This window comes from Symphalangus syndactylus, chromosome 17 (assembly GCF_028878055.3).
Source record: "Symphalangus syndactylus isolate Jambi chromosome 17, NHGRI_mSymSyn1-v2.1_pri, whole genome shotgun sequence".
NCBI lineage: Eukaryota > Metazoa > Chordata > Mammalia > Primates > Hylobatidae > Symphalangus > Symphalangus syndactylus.
In genome coordinates this window covers 74,769,568-74,794,990 of record NC_072439.2, presented here as the reverse complement: position 1 = coordinate 74,794,990, position 25,423 = coordinate 74,769,568, and the positions used below count along the sequence as shown (strand labels likewise).

General features: G+C 36.7%; 1 protein-coding gene across 1 annotated transcript in view; it reads left to right on the top strand.

The window, feature by feature from the left end:
* Positions 1-488: 488 nt before the first annotated feature.
* Positions 489-25,423, top strand: part of SPATA16 (spermatogenesis associated 16) — a 257,164-nt gene continuing 232,229 nt past the window's right edge. Inside the window, exons 1-2 of the mRNA XM_063621699.1 lie at positions 489-621; positions 24,180-24,809. Coding sequence (XP_063477769.1) covers positions 24,198-24,809 — 612 coding nt within the window. The 5' untranslated portion in view covers positions 489-621; positions 24,180-24,197. The remainder of the gene's footprint in view (positions 622-24,179; positions 24,810-25,423) is intronic.

The following is a 25,423-nucleotide window of genomic DNA, read 5'->3' as shown; positions in this document are numbered from 1 at the left end:
TTATATATTCTATATAATATACATATTTTACTCTAAAACATACATAGGTAGGAGGTTATGAGATCTCATAAACGGTTTTAGAGTAAAATGTTTAAAATAATTTTCTTTAAAACAGAACAAATACAAATCTTTACAAAATGTATGTATAAAGTCTATATTGTGTCTGTGTAGTTTTGTGTGAAAGAGACAGACTGGTATTTTTTTTTAATCTATTCATAGTAAAGAGACTGCAAAGATATAGATTAAAACGTTCTTAGTGCTTCTCTTTAGAATACAGATAATTTTTATTTTATGTACATCTTTCTGTATCTTCCAAATTATTTTACTGATCATATTGCTTTTAGAATCTGAACGGAAAAATATAAATAACTTTGTTTTTATTATTGGAAACATCAAGTGCAACTCAAGAGGAAAGACTAGGGAGGTGCCAGTGACCCGCGCCACTTGTGGGCGCGATGGGCCACGTGGCACGGGACGTTTCAAGTCCGGGCGTCCCCGCGAGCAAGCAGCCAGACCACTCCTCACAGTGGGACGTTGGGAGCCCGGTGTTGGCAGATGCTGTGGCTGGGAGGAGTCCAGAGCCTCGCCCCGTCCCCGCCGGGCTGAGCCACAACTGCTTAGGTAGGAGGAGAATCACTCAGGCCTGCCCAGTTAAAGCTTTTCTTGTTCAGTGGCTGGGTGGGAAGGAAGGGAAATGACCCTCAGGTGAAGCTGGAGTAAGCTGGGAAAACAGGAGCTCCTTTCTTCCTGCCCACCTGAGGAATGAGGAATGTTACTTATAAAAAGCCCTAATAAGTAACCAAGAAATCATCTCCTACAGGCAGTTAGAAGACAGGTAGTTCCAAAGTGGTTCCCTGTCCGCTGCACCAGGTCACCCTATCCTTCCCCACTCTGGTGAGAAAGTAAAGACTAAGATCCTACTTGGTTTCCCAATAACAGATTTTTTGTTTTGTTTTGCTTTATTCTACTATATATTCCCTAATAAAGTGTATAGTTTGAGGACATCTTCTTCTAGTCAAGTGGGAGATGATGGCTGCTAATTCAGAGTTCACATTTTATCATTTGTGATATGGGTTGTTGTCTCCTTAACCTATAATATTACTGTGGATTGAAGACATTGAACGTCAAGGAGTAGGATATTAGGGAGAGAAACAATCCAAGCTCCCTGTAAGACATAGACTATGTCATCATTTCTGTAACCTAACATCATGCCTGGCGTAAAATGCGTGCTCTGAAATGTTTGTTGTATGAATGAGTAAATGAATGAATGAATGTCTTTCACAAGGACCTTGCTGTTCAAAGGTTGTTCAGCGTGAGCAATTAAAAATAGGTTCAAGCTTCGTTTAAAATTTGCATTTTGGATTTATTACCCATAAAATATTAATAGATGTCAGTAAAGTTCTCTGTTTTTGAAGCATCGGGGAAGTGTTTACCATTTTTAGTAAGACTTAGTTTGAAATAAATGCATAAAAACTTTGTATTGTGTTTTTGTTTAACTCTTTATGATTAAATTTAATGTACTAGCAGTATTATAACAGAAACTACCCTAATTTCATTAAGTTTTTCATCCTCTGAGCAGTGAAACTAGCACCTTGGAAATTGATCATGACTAAAAGAAAGCAACAAATGAGCATGAACTGTGAGGTACAGAACCTTAAAATGATCTCCAGGCATAAACCCACAGTTAATCCTTACTGCAGCAGTTTGTTTGTTTGTTTGTTTGTTTGTTTGTTTGTTTTGAGACAGAGTCTTGCTCTGTCACCCAGGCTGGAGTGCCGTGGTGCCTTCTTGGCTCACTGCAACCTCTGCCTCCTGGGTCCAAGTGATTCTCCTGCCTCAGCCTCCTGAGTAGCTGGGATTACAAGCATGTGCCACCACACCCAGCTAATTTTGTATTTTTAGTAGAGACACGATTTTGCCATGTTGGCCAGGCTGGTCTCGAATTCCTGACCTCCAGTGATATGCCCACCTCAGTATCCCAACGTGCTGGGATTACAGGCGTGAGCCACCACTTCTGGCTATTCTTTCTAATTAAGACACACAGTGACTGAAGCTACATTCCCCTACATAGAATTTGACTGCAAGTTGTGTTTTTGTTGTTGTTCCTTTTATGTGACACATCAGTTTGAAATAAATGAATAGGTACCCCAACAATTGTAGGCCATAGTAACAAAAGCAATGCAAACACCATATGCTCAAGGATTTTTAAATCCTTTTACATCAGAAAGCCTGGAGTATTGTCTTTCAACTAGTGTAGAATATATTGAGTCATCTTCTTGGAAAGTAACGTTCAAGTAACATTTTGCACTCACAAAGAGCTTGCTGAGTTTTTCAGGGATGTTATAAAATAAAATATTACAGCAGTCTAGCTTAAAGATAGCAAAATAAAGACTCTAATTTATCATAGCTCTAGCTAAATTTCAAAATATATGCAATGAATGAGCATGAGTCATCTAATAGAGCATTTTTCTAATTGTCTAATTTTTTTAAAAATTGCTGAACAATAATAACAGCAATAACAAAAATGATGATAATGATAGAACCATAGTTAACATTTATTGAGCGGTTACTATTCTCAGGCGATCTTCCTATATTACTCTTCTCAACAATTACATGAGGCAGATATTATCATTAACTCCATTTTGTGAATAAGAAAACAGAACCCAATGGCTATGACTGATCAGAATTCCAAATCTCTATATGATGGGGAAAATTATTGTAAAACTACTGGAAGGTAAAGATTCAGCTGTAGCTTTACATTTTAGAAAGCCTCCAGGAGTAAATGTATTTACATACTATATGATGTGATATATATTTATGTACACCTATGTACATCTATTCTGAAATGTGCAGAATTCATCTATTTGACCTGCTAATATTTCATGATTTAGGCAACTTTGAAAGGTAATTGAGTTGATTTGACACAGGATAGGTGTTAGAAAGCGTCTCTTTAACCTTTATGAGTAGAAACTGAAGCTGAATTCACACTGTCATCTAGAATTGCACAAGAAGTGGAAAATTGATATGGTTTTAAGTAGGCCATTTAAAAGGAAATGTTTCAGGAAGACTTGTATTATAATTACTGAATAGAAATCAGCTCCTGATTCCAATTTCTTTTCATAGACAAATTAGTTATCCTGTCTTGCTGTTTATTTTAGATTTACCTAAATAAGTTGTGCATATGCCTTTCAAAAAGAAGCATTATTATATGGAATGAAAGTTAAGGAAGATTAATATCTTACAGAGGAAGGGAATTGCATATAACTCTGAGCCGATGTTTTCAAAATGTTTGAAAATATAGAGTTGAAAATATTGGCCTCACTTTTCTTCAGGGACCTTTAGCTCATTACTTATTAGGAAGATAGCTCCACGTCTTAGCTTAAAAGTTACTGGCACTCAACCTGGTCTGTATTTCTCAGCCACAATAACTTTCCTTAGGAAATTCCACATTGTGAGTGTTCATCTGATTTCACATGCATGAATGCTTCAGTGCTCTCCCACCGGTTCTCAATTAAATTCCCGTTAGCCAGCATAACTCAGGCAGAAGAATTCAATGCTGTCTTGAACGATCACTGAAGTTATAGCTTGAGAAGACACTGCATTATCACCCCCCCACCAAGAAAAAAAGTATGCATTTAACTTGTTAGAAATCAGCTCAATTTTGTTAACTTGAAGATGTAAGGAGCAAAAACATGATATAAATCACTTCTCATTCCTGTTGAACAGACCTTTGGAAACGTTAAGTTTAAGGTGAAGAAAGAAAGGATTGCAGTAGTCCTCTCTAACATACATTCCCAGACCTAATACATCTGGTCTCTTTTTTTTTTTTTTTGAGACGGAGTCTCGTTCTGTCGCCCAGGCTGGAGTGCAGTGGCGCAATCTCGGCTCACTACAAGCTCCGCCTCCCGGGTTCACACCATTCTCCTGCCTCAGCCTCTCCGAGTAGCTGGGACTACAGGCGCCCGCCACCACGCCCGGCTAATTTTTTGTATTTTTAGTAGAGACGGGGTTTCACCGTGGTCTTGATCTCCTGACCTCGTGATCCGCCCGCCTCGGCCTCCCAAAGTGCTGGGATTACAAGCGTGAGCCACCGCGCCGGCCTGGTCTCTTCTTTACGGAGACGTGTGTGTGTGTGTGTGTGTGTGTGTGTGTGTGTGTGTGTGTGTGTGTGTGTGTGTGTTGACAGTCCATGGGATCCCCCTCAGAGAAGGAGATAATGGAGGAATAAAAACATAGAAGGCTTCTGAACCTTCTTAGGTATTGGGGCCAAGGCTTAATAAAAGGCTTTCAAAAGTTCCGATCTCTCAGTTAACTTCCTCACCCTTTATATTTACTGATGTAGTTAACAGTGAAGAAGCATCATGTTAAACATGAGAGTCATTACCAGATTGAAAGAAAAGACTTGAAATACATTAAAATTGACACCATTTATGAATCTAGAAAAGGAGGAAGTTTTAGTGTTCATAGAAGCTTTATCTTCTGCAGCTGCCATTTCTTTTCCTGTTTTCCTCCCATAGATCCTGCTTTCCACGGACCTTTCTGTGACTCTGTCTGTTGTTATAGAATTTGTCTAACATCATGGTCATCTGATTTTGTTCTTTCTTATCTTTCAGTAGCAGGTGATCATTTCTGTTCTCCACCTATCTTTCTACCACCCTAATTCGCAATATTTTTTATTCTTCCAGATCTTTCACATCCACAGTATTCCTTCAAGATAATGGGATGGGGTTGGGATACAATGGGAGGGAGGTGCCATTTGAAAAGAATCCCTCAGAGCCTGATTCATCGCTTCCTCTAGGCTTGAGAATGCTGCTTCTTTCTGGGACATTCCCACCTGGAGGTGTTGCCCTAAACTGCTATAGGCTGATTTAGATGTACAGTGATGGCAGAGGCAGATTTATTTTGATAGCAGAACTTATCAGGCTAGCTCTTTAGGCCCCATTTCTACTAATGTTGAAATGTGGGAATGTAGAGAGGGATTATTTAAACTTTCTCATCAAATACAATTCAGTAGTGTTTTTAAATGGGTTCTTTGGGTACATTTTTCCTCTCAAGTGGTCACTATTTTTCCCTCCTTCCCAAGAGAGAGGACAGGGAAAGCTTATTCGTCTACTTGGCGGCTGCACAGGGAAGGGGTCTTGAGTCACTGTCTTCTCTGGTTCCCACTGGCCTCTCTTGAGACCCTTCTTCTTCCCACCTTCTCCTAGGACTGGGTGTTGACTGAGGTAAGGCTGAGCCTGAGGTCATTGGTCTGGTCATTAGGTCACCCTATTTTCCAATTAATATAACAAACAATTGCAGGGAGTTTGGGTCAGAAAGCAAGCACAGAGGCTTTATTCCTCCCTCTGCCATAGCTAAATTTAAAAAATTATGACGGTAATGAGTATGAAAAAATAGTTAGAATGAATGAATAAGACCTAGTATCTGACAGCACAAGAGGGTGACTACAATCAATAATAATTTAACTGTACATTTTAAAATAACTAAAAGAGTATGATTGGATTGTTTGTAACACAAACGATAAATCCTTGAGGGGGTGGATACCTCATTATCCGTGATGTGATTATTACACATTGCATCCCTATGTCAAAACATCTCATGTATCCCATAAATATATATACCTACTATGTCCCCACAAATAATAAAAATAAAAAATTATTTTTAAAAAGATAGCATAAAAATAAAAGTAAAAAATAATAATTATGACAACTAAAGCGAGCAACTGCTACATGTTCAGTGCTGTTTGCCCTGGTTTTTGGAACCTTCAGAAATGTAATCATGGAATCTCTTTCAGTCTATCTACCATACACACAGTCTGATAATTTCCAAGCCACTAACATGAACTGCATTTCGTTTGTTTTGTGTGGTTTTACCCTCCTGGAGAATTTTGAAGAAAACAACTCCTAACTATCAAATCCTTACCCTTGCCTTCTTGCTTATATTCTTAGACAATGCAAAGATTGTAGGTAAGGGAGTAGGGGGCATGTGTTTAGGCAAAACTTGCCTTAGGAAAACTCAGAGTCTTTGTATGTAAAATTTCAAGCTGTCTTGACCTGTGATTTTCTTAATGTAAACTTTTTATCAATGCATAACATACATTTGGTAAAAGGCACAAATGAAGACAGATGTAATCAAATGAACACATTGGTGTAACCAGCTCTCAGATCCAGAAATGATGGTACCAGTAAGCCCAGGACCTCCCCCTGTTCCATTCGAGTTACTACTCACCGTCTCAAGGGCAACCACAAATCTGACATCTAACACCACAAATCAGTTCTGCCTAAATTTAATCTTTATTTAAATGAATCATATAATATGTATTCTTTTGTATCTGGCTTCTTTCACTCCATGTTTTATTTGTGAGATTTTTCCATGTGGTTGCTTGTAGTTGTAGTTCCTTTATTCTCACTGCTAATAATATTTTTCCATTGTATAAATATACCACAATATTTTTATCTTTTCTATGATTCATGGGCATTTGGAATGTTTTCAATGTTATTATGTTATTACGTTGTTGTGAATAGTGCTACTGTGAACATTCTTGTATGCATTTCTGCTGGGTATATAGGAAAAAAAATCTGCCAGTATAGGATATAGGAGGAAGCAGATGCTGCCAAACAGCTTTCCAAATTGGTTGTACCATCTTACATTTATATCTGCTTTGTGTAAAAGCTCCACTTATGCCATATACTTGCCAATACTAGGTATTGTCTGTCTGCTTAATTTTAGCCTTCTGGTGGATTTGCTGTGGTATCAACCTGTGATTTCACTTTGCATTCCATTGATGACTAATGGGAGTTAATAACTCTTTCAAGAGTTTACTGACCATTTGGAAATCATCTTTTGTGATATGTCTGTTAAAATGTTTAGCCCACTTCTCTACTGGGTCTTTTTCTTGTCTTCTTTCATAGAAGTCCTTTATATATTCTGGATACAAGTCCACATCAAATATATGTACTACAGATATTTTATTTCATTCCATGAATTGTCATTTCATTTTTAAAGATGTGTTTTGATGAACAAAAATTATTATGTATAATATAATCCAATTTTTTATTTTTATGTTCTGTTCAAGAAATCCTTACCTATCCAAGTCATAAAATCATCCATTTTCTTTTAAAAGCATTAATGTTGTTTTTTTTACATTTACTTTTTCATTACATTTGGAATTGATTTTTGTGCATTATGTAAGATAGGTATCAAAATTTATTTGCTGCATTTGATTTAGGCCAGCACAATTTATTTAAAAAGCCATCATTCTAGTTTCTGACTTATTCTGTTTTCTGTTGCTGTAGCAGAATACCTGAGACTGGGTAATTTATTTTAAAAAGAAGTTTATTTGGCTTACAATTCTGGAGGCTGAGAAGTCCAGAAAACATGGCACTAGCATCTGCTGTTTTTGTGAGGAACTCATGCTGCATTACCACGTGGCAAAGAAGCAAAGAGGAAGCAGACATGCAAAAGGAAGACCAAACATGAGAGGCAGCCTTGCTTTACAATGGCTTACTTTTTTTTTTTTTTTTTTTGGCAGATTCTTGCTCTATCACCCAGGCCAGAGTGCAGTGGTGCGATCTTAGCTCATTGCAACCTCCACCTCCCAGGTTCAAGTGATTCTCCTGCCTCAGCCTCCCAGGTAGCTGAGATTACAATAACTTACTCCCTCCCTTACTCAGCATTAATCTATTCATGACTCAAACACCTCCTACTAGACCTCACCTCCCCACACTGCTGCATCAAGGTGAAAATCAGGCTTCCAACACATGAACTTTTAGGGGACATGCTTAAGCCACAGCACCCCCATTGCATGTCAGTGTCACTCTTGTCATAAATTAAATGAACATTTATATATAGGTCTACTACTGGACTTTTTATTCTTTTCAGGTGGTGTAATTTATCCTTGCATCAAAGCCATGCTGCCTTCCTTACTATAGCTTTATTTATAGTAATTCTCAACATCCGGCCAAGTCTGTCAGCTTTGTTCTTCTTCAAGATTAACATGGCTATTCTTGGCCCTTTTTTTCCATATAAAATGTGAAATTTGTTGTGGCTTGACTTATGAGTGAGCTATGGTTAATTTTGGTAAAAGTGGCAGGTACACTTGAAAACAATGTACATTCTGATGTTCTTTGTTGCAGGATTTGACATATGTCTATTAAGCCAAGTTTGTGACTTACGTTACACAGAGCTCTTATGTTCTTGAAAGTTTTTTCTTTCCTTTTTCCTTTTTTTGTCTGAAATTCCATCAGCCATTGACAGAGGTGTGTTACAGTTTCCCACTATATTTGGAGATTTGTGAATTTCTCCTTTTATTCATCAATTTTTTATATTTTATGTACTTAAAAGCCATGTTATTCACTGAAGACAGATTTAAATTGTGCTGTCTTCTCCTTAGTTCCCTATAGCATCCTTAGGGATGAGGGGACATGAACAAGTAAGTAACCTGGAAGCTCAGAGGAGGTCCCGCAAGGCTAAGATTCAGATCTCTGAAGAGAGAGTGTGGCCAGGGGAAGTCACTAAGATAGGGATCACTTATCTCAGAACCGAGAGAACAACATGGCTGTGGTGATGAAGAAATTTGGCAAAAGAATACCTGCACTGACTGTGCGGGCCACCACCGCATTGGTAAAGGCTGCCTAGACCCCTACAAACAGAAACATTTGCTGCTGGCAGAAACAGAAAATTCCAAGAAGGAAATGTCCCTTCTTCCCCTTTCAGCTTTGCAGTGTTTCTCCAGTACCCTCTATTGGCAGAGCCTAACTTTCAACCAGCTGGAAAAAAAAAAAAATGTAGTCTGCAGATTTCAGTTCCAGTATCACAATACGGAGTGATGGGTGGGTTTGGAGCTGGAACTAACATACCTTCTGTATTTCTAGTAATGCTTCTTTCCATAAAGTCCACTTTGTCTGATTATTAGTTGAGCCATCCCTTATCTGGGTTGATGTTTGCATGCTATATCTTTCTTCATGGTTTTATTTTCAATTTCTCTGTGTTCTCATATTTAAGGTGTAGCTTTCCTAAGCACTATAGAGTTGGGGGTAGTAATTTTTTCCTGTGAGACCATCTTGGTCTCTGAGTTGGGGGTAGTAATTTTTTCCTGTGAGAAATCTTGGTCTCTGAATTAGAATATTGAGTTCTTTTAAATCTAAAGTAATTGCTGATAGATTTTGGTTTATGTCTACCACATCGCTATCCGTTTTTATTTGGTCACTTTTATTTCTCTCCTTTTTGGGGTTAATCCAAAAATATTTTAATTTTTTGTTATGTTAATTTGTTAATTATGTATTAGTTTATATTTTATATTCCCCAGCTTCTACCTTAGAAATTAAACATGAATCCTTGACTTCTTCCAATCTAATACAAATGATTATTTTTACCAAACTCGTAATAATTTTATAACATTAGAATACTTTAACTCTGTTTATGCTCTCGCATCTTTTGCATCATTGTTGCCATTCTTTTTAATTCTGCCTAGGTTTTAAATCCTGTAGAGACATTTCTATTATTGTCTTATGCAGTCAAGTGACAACAGTCAATATTTACTTCTATGTGTATATTCTTACATATTTACTTTTACTATTACTCTTCAATTCCTCCTGGAATTCTCTTTTGCTTTTGCTTCATTCTCTGTGTTCCTTCTAGGGCTCCAACTATACTCTGTTAAGACCTTTTCACTATGTTTCACATGTCTCCAAAGGTTTTTTAACTAATATTTTTCATTATTTTACTTCTCTGTTTAAATTTAGATCTATTGCTGTTTCTTGAGTTTACTAAATCTGTCTTCTGCTGTATCTAATGTGTTGTTTAGTCCATCTAATGAGTTCATTTCCGATAGTATATTTCTCAACTCTAGAATTTGTTATTCTTTTTATAGAGTCTAATACTCTGGTAAAGTTCTTTATCATTTCTCACTCTCTTAAGTACATTAATTAGAATTGTTTTAAAATTCCTTACCTAGCTCTAATATCTTGATCAGCCATGGATAGGTTTCTAGTGTTTACTTTTTCATTTGTTTTTTTTATTGTTATCTTGAGATGTTTTATTTTTGCATACTGAATGATTTTCCATTAAGTGCTGAATAGTGTGTATAGAAAATTATAGAAGATCCCGACGACGTATCTTCCTCCATAATGGATGTATCCTTCCTTTCACTAGGCAGATAACATGGCACTTCATCTTAATTTAATCAGGGACTGTTTCATATTGAGGCTGCGTTGCAACCCTCGAAAAAGTCTACGTCTGGTCTACCCCTGGTTCTCAAGAGTTTCAGCTGAAAGCGTGGCATTTCTCCAAAGCCCTTTCTCCTATGAGTCCCTGTCTCATAAGACTGCAAAAATTTTATCTTCCTTCCAGAAGCTTTCCACTTTGCCATCCTGCCCATGAATGCCCAAAAATTGGCATTCTTTTCTGAGTGGTAAAAGAGCTCTGTGCTTGAGGCTTCCCACATATTTACCCAAAGCTGTACAGGTTTCAACATTACCCACCAATGACTCCTTCAGTGAAATGTTGAGATTCGCACACTCTTCTCCATGCCTACAATTAGCAAATGCCCCCAGAAGATGCCCCTGTCAAAGTCAGCTCACTTTGATGAGGCAGTTATACCCTCTTTGATGAGGTAGTTATACCCTCTTCTCAGCTATGTTCAAACAAATGATTTGGTCTTTTATTCTGCTTTTCTATTAGTTCTCAACAGAAGTTCTGATCTACTACTCCATCTCACCCATAAGCAGAGTGTAATGTGTAACTGTTTGAATGATGTATTTTGTTAGGTTCCATTTGTTAAAATAGTAAATTTTAAAGTATGTCTTTGTTTTAAAGTTTTGCACAAACCAAAATATTTTTTTCCAAGCAGTTCTTTGGCTTTATGGTTTTCTTTGGCTGAGATCAACTGGGGAAATATTAGTGGATGATTAATATGTAATCAGTCCTCAAATATTTCTATACTCCTTAAACCTGAAAATCTTCATTAAATGTAATTGAAACATGATTGAAAAAGTAAAAAATTATATTTCTAAACTATTTTGATACTTCCTCTATCTTAATTCTGAAGTTAATTTTTCTCACAGACAAATGCATTTCACAAAATAAGTATCGTTACGTACCCTACATAAAGATTCAGAAGAAATATTCATATAATAGTACTAAAACACTATACAAGTAAGAAATTATTATTATTTTTTACCTAGGATAAGTATATACAAATTCCAAATGGTTATGTTTGAAAGCACTTCATAATTATATTATCTTTAGTATAATATCAAAGCAAGAATCTTGCAAAGAATTAGGTGAGCCCTGCTTTTGGCTCAGCTGTTTATGATGGGAAGTGGCTTGACATGCATATGTAGATAAACAGATTATTTTTTACTATCTTTGTCTCTACTAGGTTTTGTAATAAGTGCCATACAACATTGTGCTATTTATCCTCAGGCAAATCATATGGAAAAATCTCAACCAACAGTTTCTCAAGTGTTAAAAATGAGCATTTATTCTGCAACGTGTAAAAGGAAGGACAGTGTAGGGGTTAAGTTAAAATGGCCTGTAAACTGTTATAAAATATTAAAATGACAACGGTGAAAGCTGTATTATATGAGATGTTTGGGGATTATAGAATTTTTTTTTTTAGACAGTGTCACTCTGTCTCCAGGCTGGAGTGCAGTGGCACGATCTCGGCTCACTGCAACCTCCAACTCTCGGGTTCAAGTGATTCTCCTCCCTCAGCCTCCCAAGTAGCTGAGACTACAGGCACACACCACCATGCCCAGCTAGTTTTTGTATTTTTGGTAGAGATGGGGTTTCACCATGTTGGCCAGGGTGGTCTTGATCTCTTAACCTCGTTATCCGCCGCCTCGACCTCCCAAAGTGCTGGGATTACAGGCATGAGCCACCACACCCAGCCAATTATAGGATTTCTATGTTCATCTTTACCTGTCTCCATTCCACTCCAGAAGATACTTTACAGTGATATGTAATGATCTAAGACAAAAATAAACATCCAGTTCAACCTCCGCAGAAAATAATTAAGGAGCAGTCTCATCTTCATGCCTCAGGTTCTATTTGTAAGGTAATGGAAAATACTATTCGTTCATTACCCATAGTGTACAAATTCCAGTGGATCATGTGTTATTTGCTTAGTGTATGATAACACTGGAAGGTAGGTCAGCCATCCCTGTTTGTGATAGGTATTCCCCAATTGTACAGACTGTTCTTCAGGACACAAAGTCCTCAGGGAACAAATGTCTTGACTCAATTTTCATGTAAATATTAATTGCCAACTTACTATTTTAAGAAGAAAAATTATACAGATGTGTGTTTATGTATAAACAGTTTCACAATGTAAAACAAGTCACCAATAATTAAACATTATTAGTATGTTTTATGCATAAATATTATATATAAGTATATATATAATATAGTGAATACATAGAAATGTGTACATGCAGTAGAATATATAGAGAGCACAATATTTAACACCATAATAGCTATCCTCTGTAGAGAACTTATTGTGGGCCAGATGATGCATTAGTTAACACATGTTATTTTGTCAATCTTTCAATCATCTCTATGACGAATTAGTATTCATGCTTTTTGGGTAAGGAAACCAAGATACATCAAATTAAGTAACTTGCTGAAAGTTTCTTCAGCAAAGAAAAGACAGAGTTAGAATTTGAACTTCTATCTCTCCAAATCCAAAATTCATGTCCTGTCTTCCACATTACTTTGGTTCTTGAGTTTGGAACATCCTCCCAGGAAAGACACATAGCATCTCTGATCTGCTCCTGAGTTCCTATGAAGCACGATCCATTTTATTTATCTTTGTAATTCCCCAGGAATTAGCCCTGTATTTTTACCTAGCAGGAACTCAACAAGAGTTTGTTGACTAAATGGATGAGTGAATGTCTACCAATAATTCATTCTTAGAAACTTATTTTTCAAGAGAGTAGACTTTAAAGTGTTTCTTTAGCATCAAGAGCTAATGCAGCCTCTGTCTTTCTGGCAGACTGCTTCATCCGTGCAAGCCCAGGTACCAGTGTTACCTAAGCAAAATAAATCATATGAATGCATTGGCCTGGGGCCAACATGATTCACCAGACCACCAATATCAGTATCCCCTAGAGTAAGCTAATCATGAATATGCTTATGTCACCAGAAAAGTAGCATTACCAAAAAAAAAATAATTTTCTGGGAAAACTTGCTCTAGCATTTAGTATTTCAAAAGAAGCATGAAAGTAATTATAATAATATCTGACCCTTGTTAAACATTTTTAAAATTCATTTTATGACAGTATTGTTTTTTACTAATACTTTTCAATTCAAGCGATGGGAGTTGGAGTAGGAAAGTCAGGAGGTGGAGCATATGCCATAACCATCTGCATGATGTGAACCTCTGGTGTTTTCAATACAGCCCACTTCTGCTTACTAAACATGCAAATTCCTATGCATTACCCCAGACATGCTGAATCAAAATCTGTGGGGCCTGGAACCTAGAAGGCTTCAGGGGATTCCGATGCATACTAAAGTAGTGTCTCCCACTAAACTATGAACTTTTTGTGAGTACGGGCATCCCAGTACTGACACAGGTCATGACAGAGTTGTTGCTTAGTAAATCATAAGTGAATGATTGAATTAATTAATAAATTCTTAAGAAAAAAAGGGATATTTAAAGTCAGCACTGTATGATCCACCCTTATTCTGCCTACTTTATGCCATGAGTTTGTGCTTCTAACTGCTGAGGACATTATGTTTTTAACAAATAAACTTTGATTTACTTTATGGATGGATATAATGGAGCCTGTAGAACCAGAGCCTGTAGACCAACTTCAGTCCTGCCATTGCCACTAAATAGGGATGTTCCGCCCCTCTAGCCCTCATCATTAGAGTAAAGGTGTTAGAACAGATTTGCCCTGTGATTCCTTTGCAATGCTAAAAATTTATTTTTATATTTAAAAATATTTGTACTTTGATGGTGACTTGCCCTCCATCTGAGTACTCTTATGATGTCGTGAATTAGGAAAGGAAAAATAACCATTTTCCAATCATCATAGTTTAGATTGTTTCAGGCAAGAATCATCAGTGGATGCTAAATTGAGGGGGGAAAGTTTGATGAGGAAGCAGGAAATTGTGTGGTCTCAAAGTGTCTGCGTACAGACTGCATGTAAGTTGCAAGTGGAAAAATCTGTAACTATACCCTGGAAAAACTAGATAACATCTTGACCAGGTGATCAAAATTGACATTACCAAAGAAAAGCAAGTGGATGTTGTATGCCTCCAAATGTGATACCCTGAGAAACACACATCATTTATGATGTAGTATTCGGGCTGAGGCTGCTTAACCTGAATCTAATCATGAAGAAGTATCAGAAAAATCCAAATTGAGGTAGATTCTGTAAAATAGCTGGCTTGTACTCTTCAAAATTGGCAATGTCAAGGAAGATAGAAAAAAGCTGAAGAAAGAACTATTCCAGAGTAAAAGAGACTAAAGAGATGTGACAACTACATACAGTATATTATCTTGGAGAAAAAAGAAATCCTAACAGGACATTATTGAGATAACTGACAAAATAGGCAAAATAGGGATAGGGACTGTAGATTAGACAATAGTATCATATCAATGTTAACATCCTGGATTTGATAACTGTATTATGCTACAGTAACGAAATATCCTCAGTCTTAGGAAATGTGCACTGAAGCTTTAAGGGGTAATGAAGCTTGATGCATACAATTTACTTTCAAACAGCTTAGCAAAAATAATATAAATGTTTTTATGTGTGTGCCTATACATTTCTGCATGTGTGCATGCACACACACACACACACACACACACTAGGAAAAGGGATTATAAATGTGACCAAGAGGTTTAAAATTGGTAAAGCACAATTTTGAGTTCTTGATATTCGTACAACTTTTCTGTAAACTTAAAATTATTTTAAATAAAACCTTGTGAATTTTTTAAAAGATGCACTTCCCACCTCTCAGTAGCTTTAACTTTAAAACATGTTTAAGAATAATTAACTAAATTGAAGGGTAGTTCAGAAGAAGAAATCTTCATATTACTGTCCATTAATTTTGCGGATCCCTGCAAACAAAGCACTGAACTGTCCAACGTATGTTTTTTCATTTGGAAATTGTGAAAACAATTTACCTTGTGTGTTGTGGTGGGATGCAGTGGAGTAAGGTAGACAGATTTCTGAGTGAGCTGCAAGATGTGGTTAAAAGCACTGATTTATTATGTGACTATAAACAGGTCATTTTACCTGCCTAAGACTCCATTTCTTCTTCTGCGAAATAAACAGATTATTTTGAAAGATTCTTCATCTCTATACTTCTACAATACTGAGTTTAAGAAGCCAAATGTGAAAGTCTAAGAATTAAGAACTTTATAAAAAGAATTAAAGAGTTGACCAAAATTAAATGAAATTATTTTTTCTTTACACATCTATACAGCCTCTTACGTAAACAGAAACTTGGATCACTTTTATAGGAAGATAGAGCAGTGTTTGCAAAGAAAGAGAACAAGATTGAAACTTTGTCTCAGGATGCTCATGAATTTGGCAAGCTGATTGCATTTATGTTTTAAGAAGAAATGTAGCCAAAGGTCTCTAAAGTACGCTGAAACATTACTTCCTCTACTTCCATATTCCTGCCACAGCAAATGAGTTACTGTTTTCACAAATTGTGTTAAGGATTTTGAAGAAATACAATTGAGCCCTCATGGACCACACTTACAAGGATAGCAAGTTGTACAATTATCACTTCTCCAAAAAGACTGATTTTTCTGAAGGTTCTGGTTCTGAATAAACCATGCTGTATGTCAACAAAGAATAAGAGAAATTATTTACTCCCTAACAAACACTACAATAAAAAAGACCAGGGTAGGTACATCATAAATATTGTTGACATAGAGTAACAAACAACAAAAATAAGAAAAAAGAATCAGGATGCTACAGTGCCTAGAGAAGCTTTCCATTTTGAAGTCAAGTTGTAAAAAGCTAATTTACATTTAGGTGATTGCCCAATTTTCAGCTTTTGTAAAGTGATGCAACAACAACAACAAAAAGATACTTTTGAATGTTTCGTTAATTGTATAATAAGATACCATCATCAATTTTTCCAGTCAACAAATATGTACTGTGTGTTGAGCACATTCTGAGTATATAGCAGTGAACTAAGTATACAAAGTGCAGTCTCTCACATTCTGGTGGGGGAATATAAATATGAATGAAATGCAGACAAGTAAATACCACTATGATGAGTGGCATGGAGAGATGTAAAATACATACACAACTTGGTAGGGCTGATTACTCTAGTTCATCAGAGAAGGCTTATTTGCGAAGAAATATTTAAGCCGTGATCTGAATAACATAAAAAACACAGTGGAAAGAATATTCTAGCCCAACCAGTGCAAAGGTTCTGAGTTGGGAATGAACTTGTCAAATTAGCAGAACAGAAGGAATGCCAGGTGGCTGGAACATAGTAGACCAAGGGGGAAAGATATGTGATGAGTTTTCAAAGGAGGCAGAGGCATCAGAGATTGCATTCTATGCTAGGTGTTATAGGCAGCCATTAAAAGGTCTTTAGTAAGAATGAGGTGGGATCTGAGTTTCATTTAGAAGGATGACTTGGGTGGGTTGCTGTGTGAGGAGCACCTGCAATAATCTAGAGAGGAGATCATGGGCCCTGGAGGAGGGTATTGATCATACATATGGAAAGAGGCAGACCTTGGAAGGAGAGTCAACAGGACCAAATGACGGATTGTAGGATAGGGATTAAGTGACAGAGAGGAATAAAGGATAACTCGTAAAGCTCTATCTTGGCCAACTGGGGGGATATGGTTGGCATGCACTGGGATGGGAAGACTGAGAAGGGACGATTTTAGGGAATGGGAATTAAGAGATCTGTTGGTATTGTTAAGATGTATATTTGGTATTGTTAAGATGTATTAGATAATTTAAGATGTATATTAGATGTCAATGGACAGTGGAGTATACAATTTTGATGTTTTAGGATATAAGGACTAGAGTTGTAACACAGGTAGTTAGGTGTGTATGATGGTATTTGAAGCCATAGAACTGGACAAAATCACTTGAGGAGAGAATATAGCTGGAGAAAAGAAGGGGCTCCATGTGGGCTCTTGGTGGAAGAGAAAAAGAAGAGCCAATCCAGGATATTGAGAATGAGTGGTGAGTGAAGTAACTGGAAAATTGGAAGAGCATGGTGTCATACAAAGTGAGAAGAAAGTGTTCCATTAAACAGAGAGTATCAGCTGTGAAGACTGCTGTTACGAGATCTGGCAGATATGAGCCTAGGCATGACCACCAAATTTGGCAATATGAAAGTCAAGGGAGTTTTTTGTTGTTGTTTTTCTTAAAAGAAAATGGCTGCCACATCAGCACAGGCATCAACAGGATCAGTCCAATAACAAAAGAAGAAGAGGTGATATGGAAAGATGACAATTGCAGCAGCAAAGTCATTGAGAGGATGGAGGGATAGGGTCCAAACAAAAGGAATTAACCTTGGAAAGAGTTGAGGTATTTTCATTCAAGGAGCTGCTTGTAGAATTACCAAACCTCTTCTCTTACTAAGTGCAGCTTCTCTTACATAAATCATCTCATTGGATTCTCACATGATTCTCATGTATCCGATCATTCCCAATTTCCAGAGAAGGAAAAGAAAGTTTAGGGAGGTTGTATTATTTGTCCTACAACATGCAGTTAATAAATAATAAAAGAGAATTCAAACCTTTCTTGCAGTTCCAAACTGAATGCCCTTTCCACTACTTAGTATCATGATAAAGTCTCCCTTCTAATGCTCCCTCTGACCCAACATGACAAAAGTTCACAGTGTTTGAGATACGAAGAAGTACAGTTGCTTTGATGCCATTTTCCTCATTTGGTGGCTTAGTGATCAGCAAATGGCTTGGCAATTTTAAGTTTCAATCCCTAGAATCCATTCATGTAGAAGTTTTATGTCCACATCATTTTTTTCCTGCATCTAATGACAGCTACAATATAGCAGGACCATAATTACATTCACAGCTACAGATCTTTAATAACACTAAAAATCTAATACCAGGCTGGAAGTGGTGGCTCATGTCTGTAATCCCAGCACTTTGGGAGGCTGAGGTGGGTGGATCACCTGAGGTCAGGAGTTCAAGATCAGCCTGGCCAACATGGCGAAATCCTGCATCTATTAAAAATACAAAAATTAGCTGGGCATGGTGGTTGGTGCCTGTAATCCCAGCTACTCAGGAGGCTGAGGCAGGAGAATCACTTGAACCTGGGAGGCAGAGGTTGCAGTGAGCTGAGATCACACCATTGCACTCCAACCTGGGTGACAAGAGCGAAACTCTATCTCAAAAAAAAAAAAATCTAATACCTTTCTTAATAAATTTGGTTCACATATTCAAATTAACTTATAAACTGCTAGTTTGTTTTGTTATCATTTTAGAAGGAGTCCCACCCAGTAAAACCACAGTAAAGTCAAATATCTTATTATTAAGTTAAAAATAAAAACAACTTTTAAAGTAAGTACAAATCCCAATCAACTGGGGGTGCAATGCAGAGGACTATATTATCCTATCATCTAAAAAGCATGGAATTTGACATGCTGGGTTCAAGTCAGGTTTGGTAAACTCTCCTGGTAATGTCTTTCAAGTTGTTTAACCTCTTGGTTTCTTTATTATGAAAATATGACTAAAAATATTCATGCAAAAGTGTCAGAAACAAATGGATTAGTCCAGTGAGAGCACTTCATAAACTGAGAGTACCTGTTGGTTGTTATTATTATAGATATAACACTGGACGGTTTGTTTTATTTTGCATTTCTTAAAAAACATTGTAGGGAAAATTTCCCTCTACCTTCTAATAATAATGTACCATTTTTTGAGGGTTCTCAGATAAAAGAGAAGAGCAACTGCTTGCATAGGGACACTTGTCCCTCTTCTCAAAAGCTTTCCCAAATATCTTGAAACTGCATCAGTCCCATGTTCTTACAGAAGTATGTCCATTATTGCTACCATATACTGTAGAATATAGTACCTCAGCCACACATTCATTCTAACAACAAACGTGCATTGAGGGTCTCTTATGTTCCAGGCTCTGAAGAAACTACACATCAATACAGAAAAAGGATTGTGATACATTTCTGCCTCTCCAGCAGTTCACAGTCTAGTAAAACAACATCTCCTCTTTTCATCCTCCACCTCCCCTCCTAGCTGTGAGCACTACGACGCCAAGACCCTTGTCTCGGTCATCTTTAGTTGCTCTCATATTACCTAGCACAGCACCTTGCTCATAGTAGGTACTCTATAAATGATGATTGGATTGAAGAAATATTTTGTAGTGTGTTTTTTAAAACATTTAAAAGAACTGGTAGACTAACAAGCAAGGTGTTTTTTTCTCATAATGTCTCACTGGTTACATTTAACAGCAAGTTAAAATTAGATCTTTTTTTTTTTTAAAGAAAGAAAACCATAGCAACTGTGATGTCGAATGTTTCAGAGAGCACATTTTTAAGGATTCTCTTTTGCTGAATTGCCCATGTTTGAGCTGCCTATTTCAACCAAAAATTTAATAAATAAGCTGTGGTACTAATAGCCATGTAAACCACTGATTGAATCTATGAAGCAATAGAAACTCCCACATAGAACAGAACACTTGATGAAATACTTGAAGAAAAAAACATAAATGTGTTGAAAATCCACTGAATGAATTTAAAATGGTTACACACCGGAAATGATTGAACATTAACTTATCTTTGTTTCTTGTACTTGTATTTATTAAAAAACCTTGGCGATTGTTCCAATGTTGCATGTCAATATTTGCTAAAGATTTTTTAAAGCCATATTTCTATGAGAAAATCAATTTTACAGTGCTGTCTTCTAAATTAAAGAATGAGCATTTTTATAGAATGTTATCAACAAATACTTCTTTGAATACATAATGATGGTCTAATAGTTTTCTCTTTAAGTATTTTTATTGAAGTAATTATTAAAGTGTAGCTCAGTGTCTCAGGAACACTGACTAATGTCATTTTAATCAACTTGACTACTAAAAAAAAGTGAAGAGGTTGATAGTTTAAATCTAGTTGGTACATGATTCACTTGAACTATCAAAGAAGAAAATGTACTTTACCCAAGACCAAATTTAAAACAAAAAATAAATCCAGAAATATTTCTCAGAAACAACTTTTTCAAAGTTATCGTCCATACCTTTTAAAAAAAAATCCAATTTTGTTCCTCCTAAATAAGAATGTGTAAATTGGCTGTTGATTCACAGCATTCATATTGATCAACATCTATTGAATGCCTACTGAACTAATGTCAAGAAGAGGAAAGTATATTTCTGCTTTTAGGGAGCTTATTGGAAGAAAAAATTCATTCAGGAATAGCTGTGATATAAAAAATAAAAAATAAGTGCTATAAATGCCATCGGTATTATTCTGAGGAGGTAAAAATGGATAACTCCTTGGTAGGTTTGGACAGGTAGAATGAGGTGGGAATAGTAAGATGGGGAATTCTTAGTTGACACACTGAAAATGAACATCTTTTGGAATTAACAAGTTGTTCAGCTTGACTTCAGAGTAGTTTATAGGAGAAGTGCTAAATAAGGCTGAAAACACACATTGAGCAAGGTGGTACAAGGCCTCAAATCCCAGATTATTTAAATAGAGTTTTATAATTTTTAAAGAAGCCATAAGCAGCAGTTCCATAACTCTTCTGTACATGTGTGACAATTTTTATTAAAAAAAAAAAAGGCTGTACAGCTGAAATAAAGTCATCCGATTTTCAACCAGCACTGAAAAATAATGGTTGGATTTGGCCATGCTTTTTCAGCCTGCACATTTAAGACACTTTTAGACATTCAGGTATTTATTCTGAATTTGGGAGGGAACCTGAATTAGTTTCTTATATATATTGGGAATAATTGATCTTCCAGATGTCTGAAAGCTAAACATTTGCTTAGATACTTATTCCCTCTGAGTGCTCTATGTACACCCTATATACTTTTTCCCCCTGTTATTTTTTCTTGTATAAAACTGCACTGAAGACCAAAATGATGATTTCTATAGAGCAGTTTAAAGACTAATGCAGAAGTACTCAGAATCCTATTTCCTAAAAACAATAAAACCTTCCTTCTTGCAGAAAGAAAAAGGCTCGGGGTGAGGGACATCTGGGAAGAGAATTGGAGTGGGAGGAGTTGGGAGGAAAATAGGCAGAGGGAAGGAGCACAGGATGGAGGGAAATGGAGAAAGCGAGGCAGAGAGAGAGAACAATTATTCTTGAGAAGAAACGGCTATAAAGATAACTTTATGCATTTATATGTGTTAAAGAGATGTGAAATAAATACAGCAGAGATACGTAATGCTGCTGTAGATGCTAAAACTGTTGCTAATGACAATCAACTACAGATATTCTGGTACATTTTAGCCTCTGGTGCTTGAAGTAGAGAGAGTTTCAATAAGATACCTGGGAGGTATCATGGAAATGTTGGAACAGCTCACAAACCAGTGTTGCCTGTTTATATTTTTAACAGCCTACTGTGGATTAAAATGAACCAGAAACCCTTAAAATCAGGTATTTTGAACTTTAAACAAGAGCTGCATCTCTGCTATCAAAAGAAACTTAATGATATAGATGAATATCCGGAGTGTTCATTCAACAGAGATCTTAACTGAGGGACTAAAGTTTATTTTTACTCAATCCAAGTCATATGTAGATGTGGCACAAGAGCGAACAAAAAATAAAGTGATGGCCAAGACAGTTTTCCCCATGCCACTCTTGCTAATGAGTAGCCATATTAGCAGTCCAAAAGATGTTGGATGCCAGAAATGTTTCTTTCTTTTTTTCTCTTTTCTTTCTTTTTTTTCTTTTTTTTTTTTTTTGAGATGGAGTTTCACTCTTGTTGCCCAGGCTGGAGTGCAATGACACTATCTTGGCGCACTGCAACCTCTGCCTCCCGGGTTCAAGTGATTCTCCTGCCTCAGCCTCCAGAGTAGTTGGGACTACAGGCATGTGCCACCACACCCGGCTAATTTTGTATTTTTAGTAGAGATAGGGTTTCACCATGTTGGTCAGGCTGGTTTTGAACTCGTGACCTCAGATGATCCACCTGCCTTGGCCTCCCAAATTGCTGGGATTACAGGCGTGAGCCATTGCGCCTGGCCAGCAACGTTTCTAAGAGAGGAAAAGGAAACAGGGTCTTGCCCAAAGTGAAGCTGTTTTGGGGGCCTGTGATTCACAGTTATGCTGATCTTCAATACTAAACACAACACAGGCTGGTTAAAATTTCAAACTTAAATGTTTTATCCTATAGAAACACAACTCTACTGTGTCATTATAAATCATTGGGGAAATATTCTGGGATTTAGCTTTTACAAATTAATATACAAGATAGCTATTATTAGAATTATTGGAATTCAATCATTCTTATGAGATAACAAAGACCATCACAGTAGATCCTTTGATATGTCCATGTATGACCTTAAACCTTTTCTGACGACGTATGTGTCCAATGGTACAGAGGGGGAAAGTACTTCAAAGGTTAGAGCCATAAGAACAGTTACAGTTCTTCCTTTACTTAAAAATCTAATGGGTCACAGTTCAGGATGCTTTTTGTTTATTTGTTTACTTTAAGTTCTGGGATACATGTGCAGAACATGCAGGTTTGTTACATAGGTATACATGTGCCATGGTGGTTTCCTGCAGCTATCAACCCGTCATCTAGGTTTTAAGCCCTGCATGCATTAGGTATTTGTCCTAATGCTCTCCCTCCCCTTTCCCCGCACCCCCCGACAGGCCCCGGTAGGTGATGTTCCCCTCCCTGTGTTCATGTGTTCTCATTGTTCAATTCCCACTTATGAGTGAGAATATGCAGTGTTTGGTTTTAAGGGTCTTCTTCGGCAAACTACTGTCTTCCAAACAAACAAATGAAGACAATCAACAACATTAATAAGTTTTAAGAAGTGACTCACGATTTTTATCTTGAGTCGGACAGTGACCTTGAAGATCAAAGGAAGCACAAGTGTTAGATTTTATCTCATTGCTATTATATGCAGCCCCTCTTTCTTGTTATTTTCTCCTATCTTTGTGGTCTAATCTATGTCTATTAGCTATACTAAAGAATCTCACGTTATAGAGGAAGTATCTCAGGCGAGGAGTTGGCGAGCGGCAGTCCTAGGAAGGTAATAGCAATCTGAATGGGTAGGTTTTGCTAATGACCAACCAGTGTGACCCTGGAGAAGCAACTTAATCCCTCTGTCCCTTAGTTTCTTTGCAAAATGTGGTCCCTGTTCCTATTTACTCCACAAAGTTGTTTCCAGAATAGAATGTGATAGGTGAAAAGAAAGAGTCCTAAAAGATAGAAATCAACCATACTCAATAATTATTATATCTTAGAACACTTGATATTTTGAAACAAATCTTGAAGCACATAGCATGCAGAATCTTGGAATCAAATCTTATATATTTTGAGCATTAATGTTTTAGAAAAATACCTCATCTTTATATAATGTACATTGTTGATACCATTACTACAAATATACTAATACAGTAGACTAAAGATAAGTCTACGGCTCACATTTGTATAAGATTGAAGGTCATGTTCTTCTTCTTTAAAGCCTGTTGTGAACAATAGTTGTCTATGAGCTTTTTAAACTTGAGATTTTCATTAGTAATAAAAGAAACAAATTTAGGAAAGATTGTGCTCACATTTTTGGAAGCTTTTCAGAGGAAGCAGCTGGGGTTTCTTTAGACTCCCAAGTCTATTATTCAGGTGAGTAGTGTATTTTATAATAAGTTCTAGACCACCTGCCTTTCTGAGGAAATTAATATTGAGATAGATTTACTTTGGCTTTTCTTGTCTCACTGGCTATGTATAAAATTTTCCTATTCAATGAGTTTGGATACCCCATTAAAGTATTCATTCGATGTTGTTCAGCCATAGAGGATTATTTTTTAAGACAATGTCTAGATGTGTTTACAACAAATTCTTTTCTTGGTGAGTTTTGAGACTGACACATATACTCCTCTATTAAAATAGTCAGTAGATTATGTAAATATAGTTTTACTTACAAGGCAACAAATACTAATAATGAACGAAATAGTGTTTAAAATGAATTTGACTATAGTCTAACAACTGGAATTCAAAATATTGCCTTAATTACTTTCCTTTTTCTCCCCCCTGCAGGAGTTTTGGGCAGGATCGATGGATGCAGGAAGCAGTAGGAGTTTGGAGAGTGCAGTGAATAGGATCTATCGTGATCAGCTTGTTCCAAAGATAAACACAAGCAAGAAAATGTCCACCTTAGCACACCCACCTAACATCCTGGAAATGTCACAAGAGATTAAGAAAAACCGTGGAGGTAAACAGGTGGAAATCACACTTGAAAGAATAAAAATGACAAAGAGCATCAAAGAAAAACAAAGCAATGATTTAGAGAAAGCGGCCTTTAAACGGAAGGCAGAAGGTGAAGAAAAGCCAACTAGGAAGAAAGAGGCAAAGATAATAGAACTTGACAATCAGTTAATCACCATGCCTCTGCCTCGCATTCCCTTAAAGAACATAATGGATGTGGAAATGAAGTTGGTCTACATTGATGAAGTGGGTGTTCACTATGAGTTTGTAGAGTCCTTCATGTCTACTGGGAGTCAGCCAATATGCCGAGCTGCTGAAATAGTAGACCCTTCGGGTGTACATAATTTCAGCTTTCTGCCTCAGATTGACAAATGGCTTCAGGTAGCCTTAAAGGATGCCAGCTCTTGCTATAGACAAAAGAAATACGCCTTGGCAGCAGGACAGTTCAGAACAGCACTTGAGGTATGGGATTAAGGAAAATATAGATTGGTGACAGGAAGCTATGAAATGGAAAGTTGCAATTACATTGAGGGGTTCTGGCCATACTGTAATAAACAGTGATCATGAGGTGAGGATATGTAATGATATCAGGATTTCGCAGTTCCCAGTTTACATAAAGCAAACAAATAAGCTATGCCTGCAAATTAATATGCCTGTGTGCACTTGATATATAGAAATAACCCCAAAAGCATACCTTATGCTTTTTACAAGCCCTGAAGTGAATGGTGATATATTTTTAAAATGCAGTTGGTTTCGTCATTTAGATGCACGCCTATAAAAGCCGTAAAGTTTTAGTACAATGGTGGTGAGTAGAATATAGATTCTCTAGAAATAGGCAGTTAATGAGTATATGAATTGTCCGCTTTTGATATGTAGTATCCTCATGATTAAACATAACCATCTTTACTTTTTAGCATGTGCTCATAATTTATATGTGATACTTATTACAAACAAAATAACACCATTTTACTTTACCATCAAAGTTTATTTTTCTCCCCATTCTAGTGATCTTTATGAATAAATTATCTTCCTATCTGTAAACAGGTAAGTTTGTGAATACCTTGGCATAAAAAATA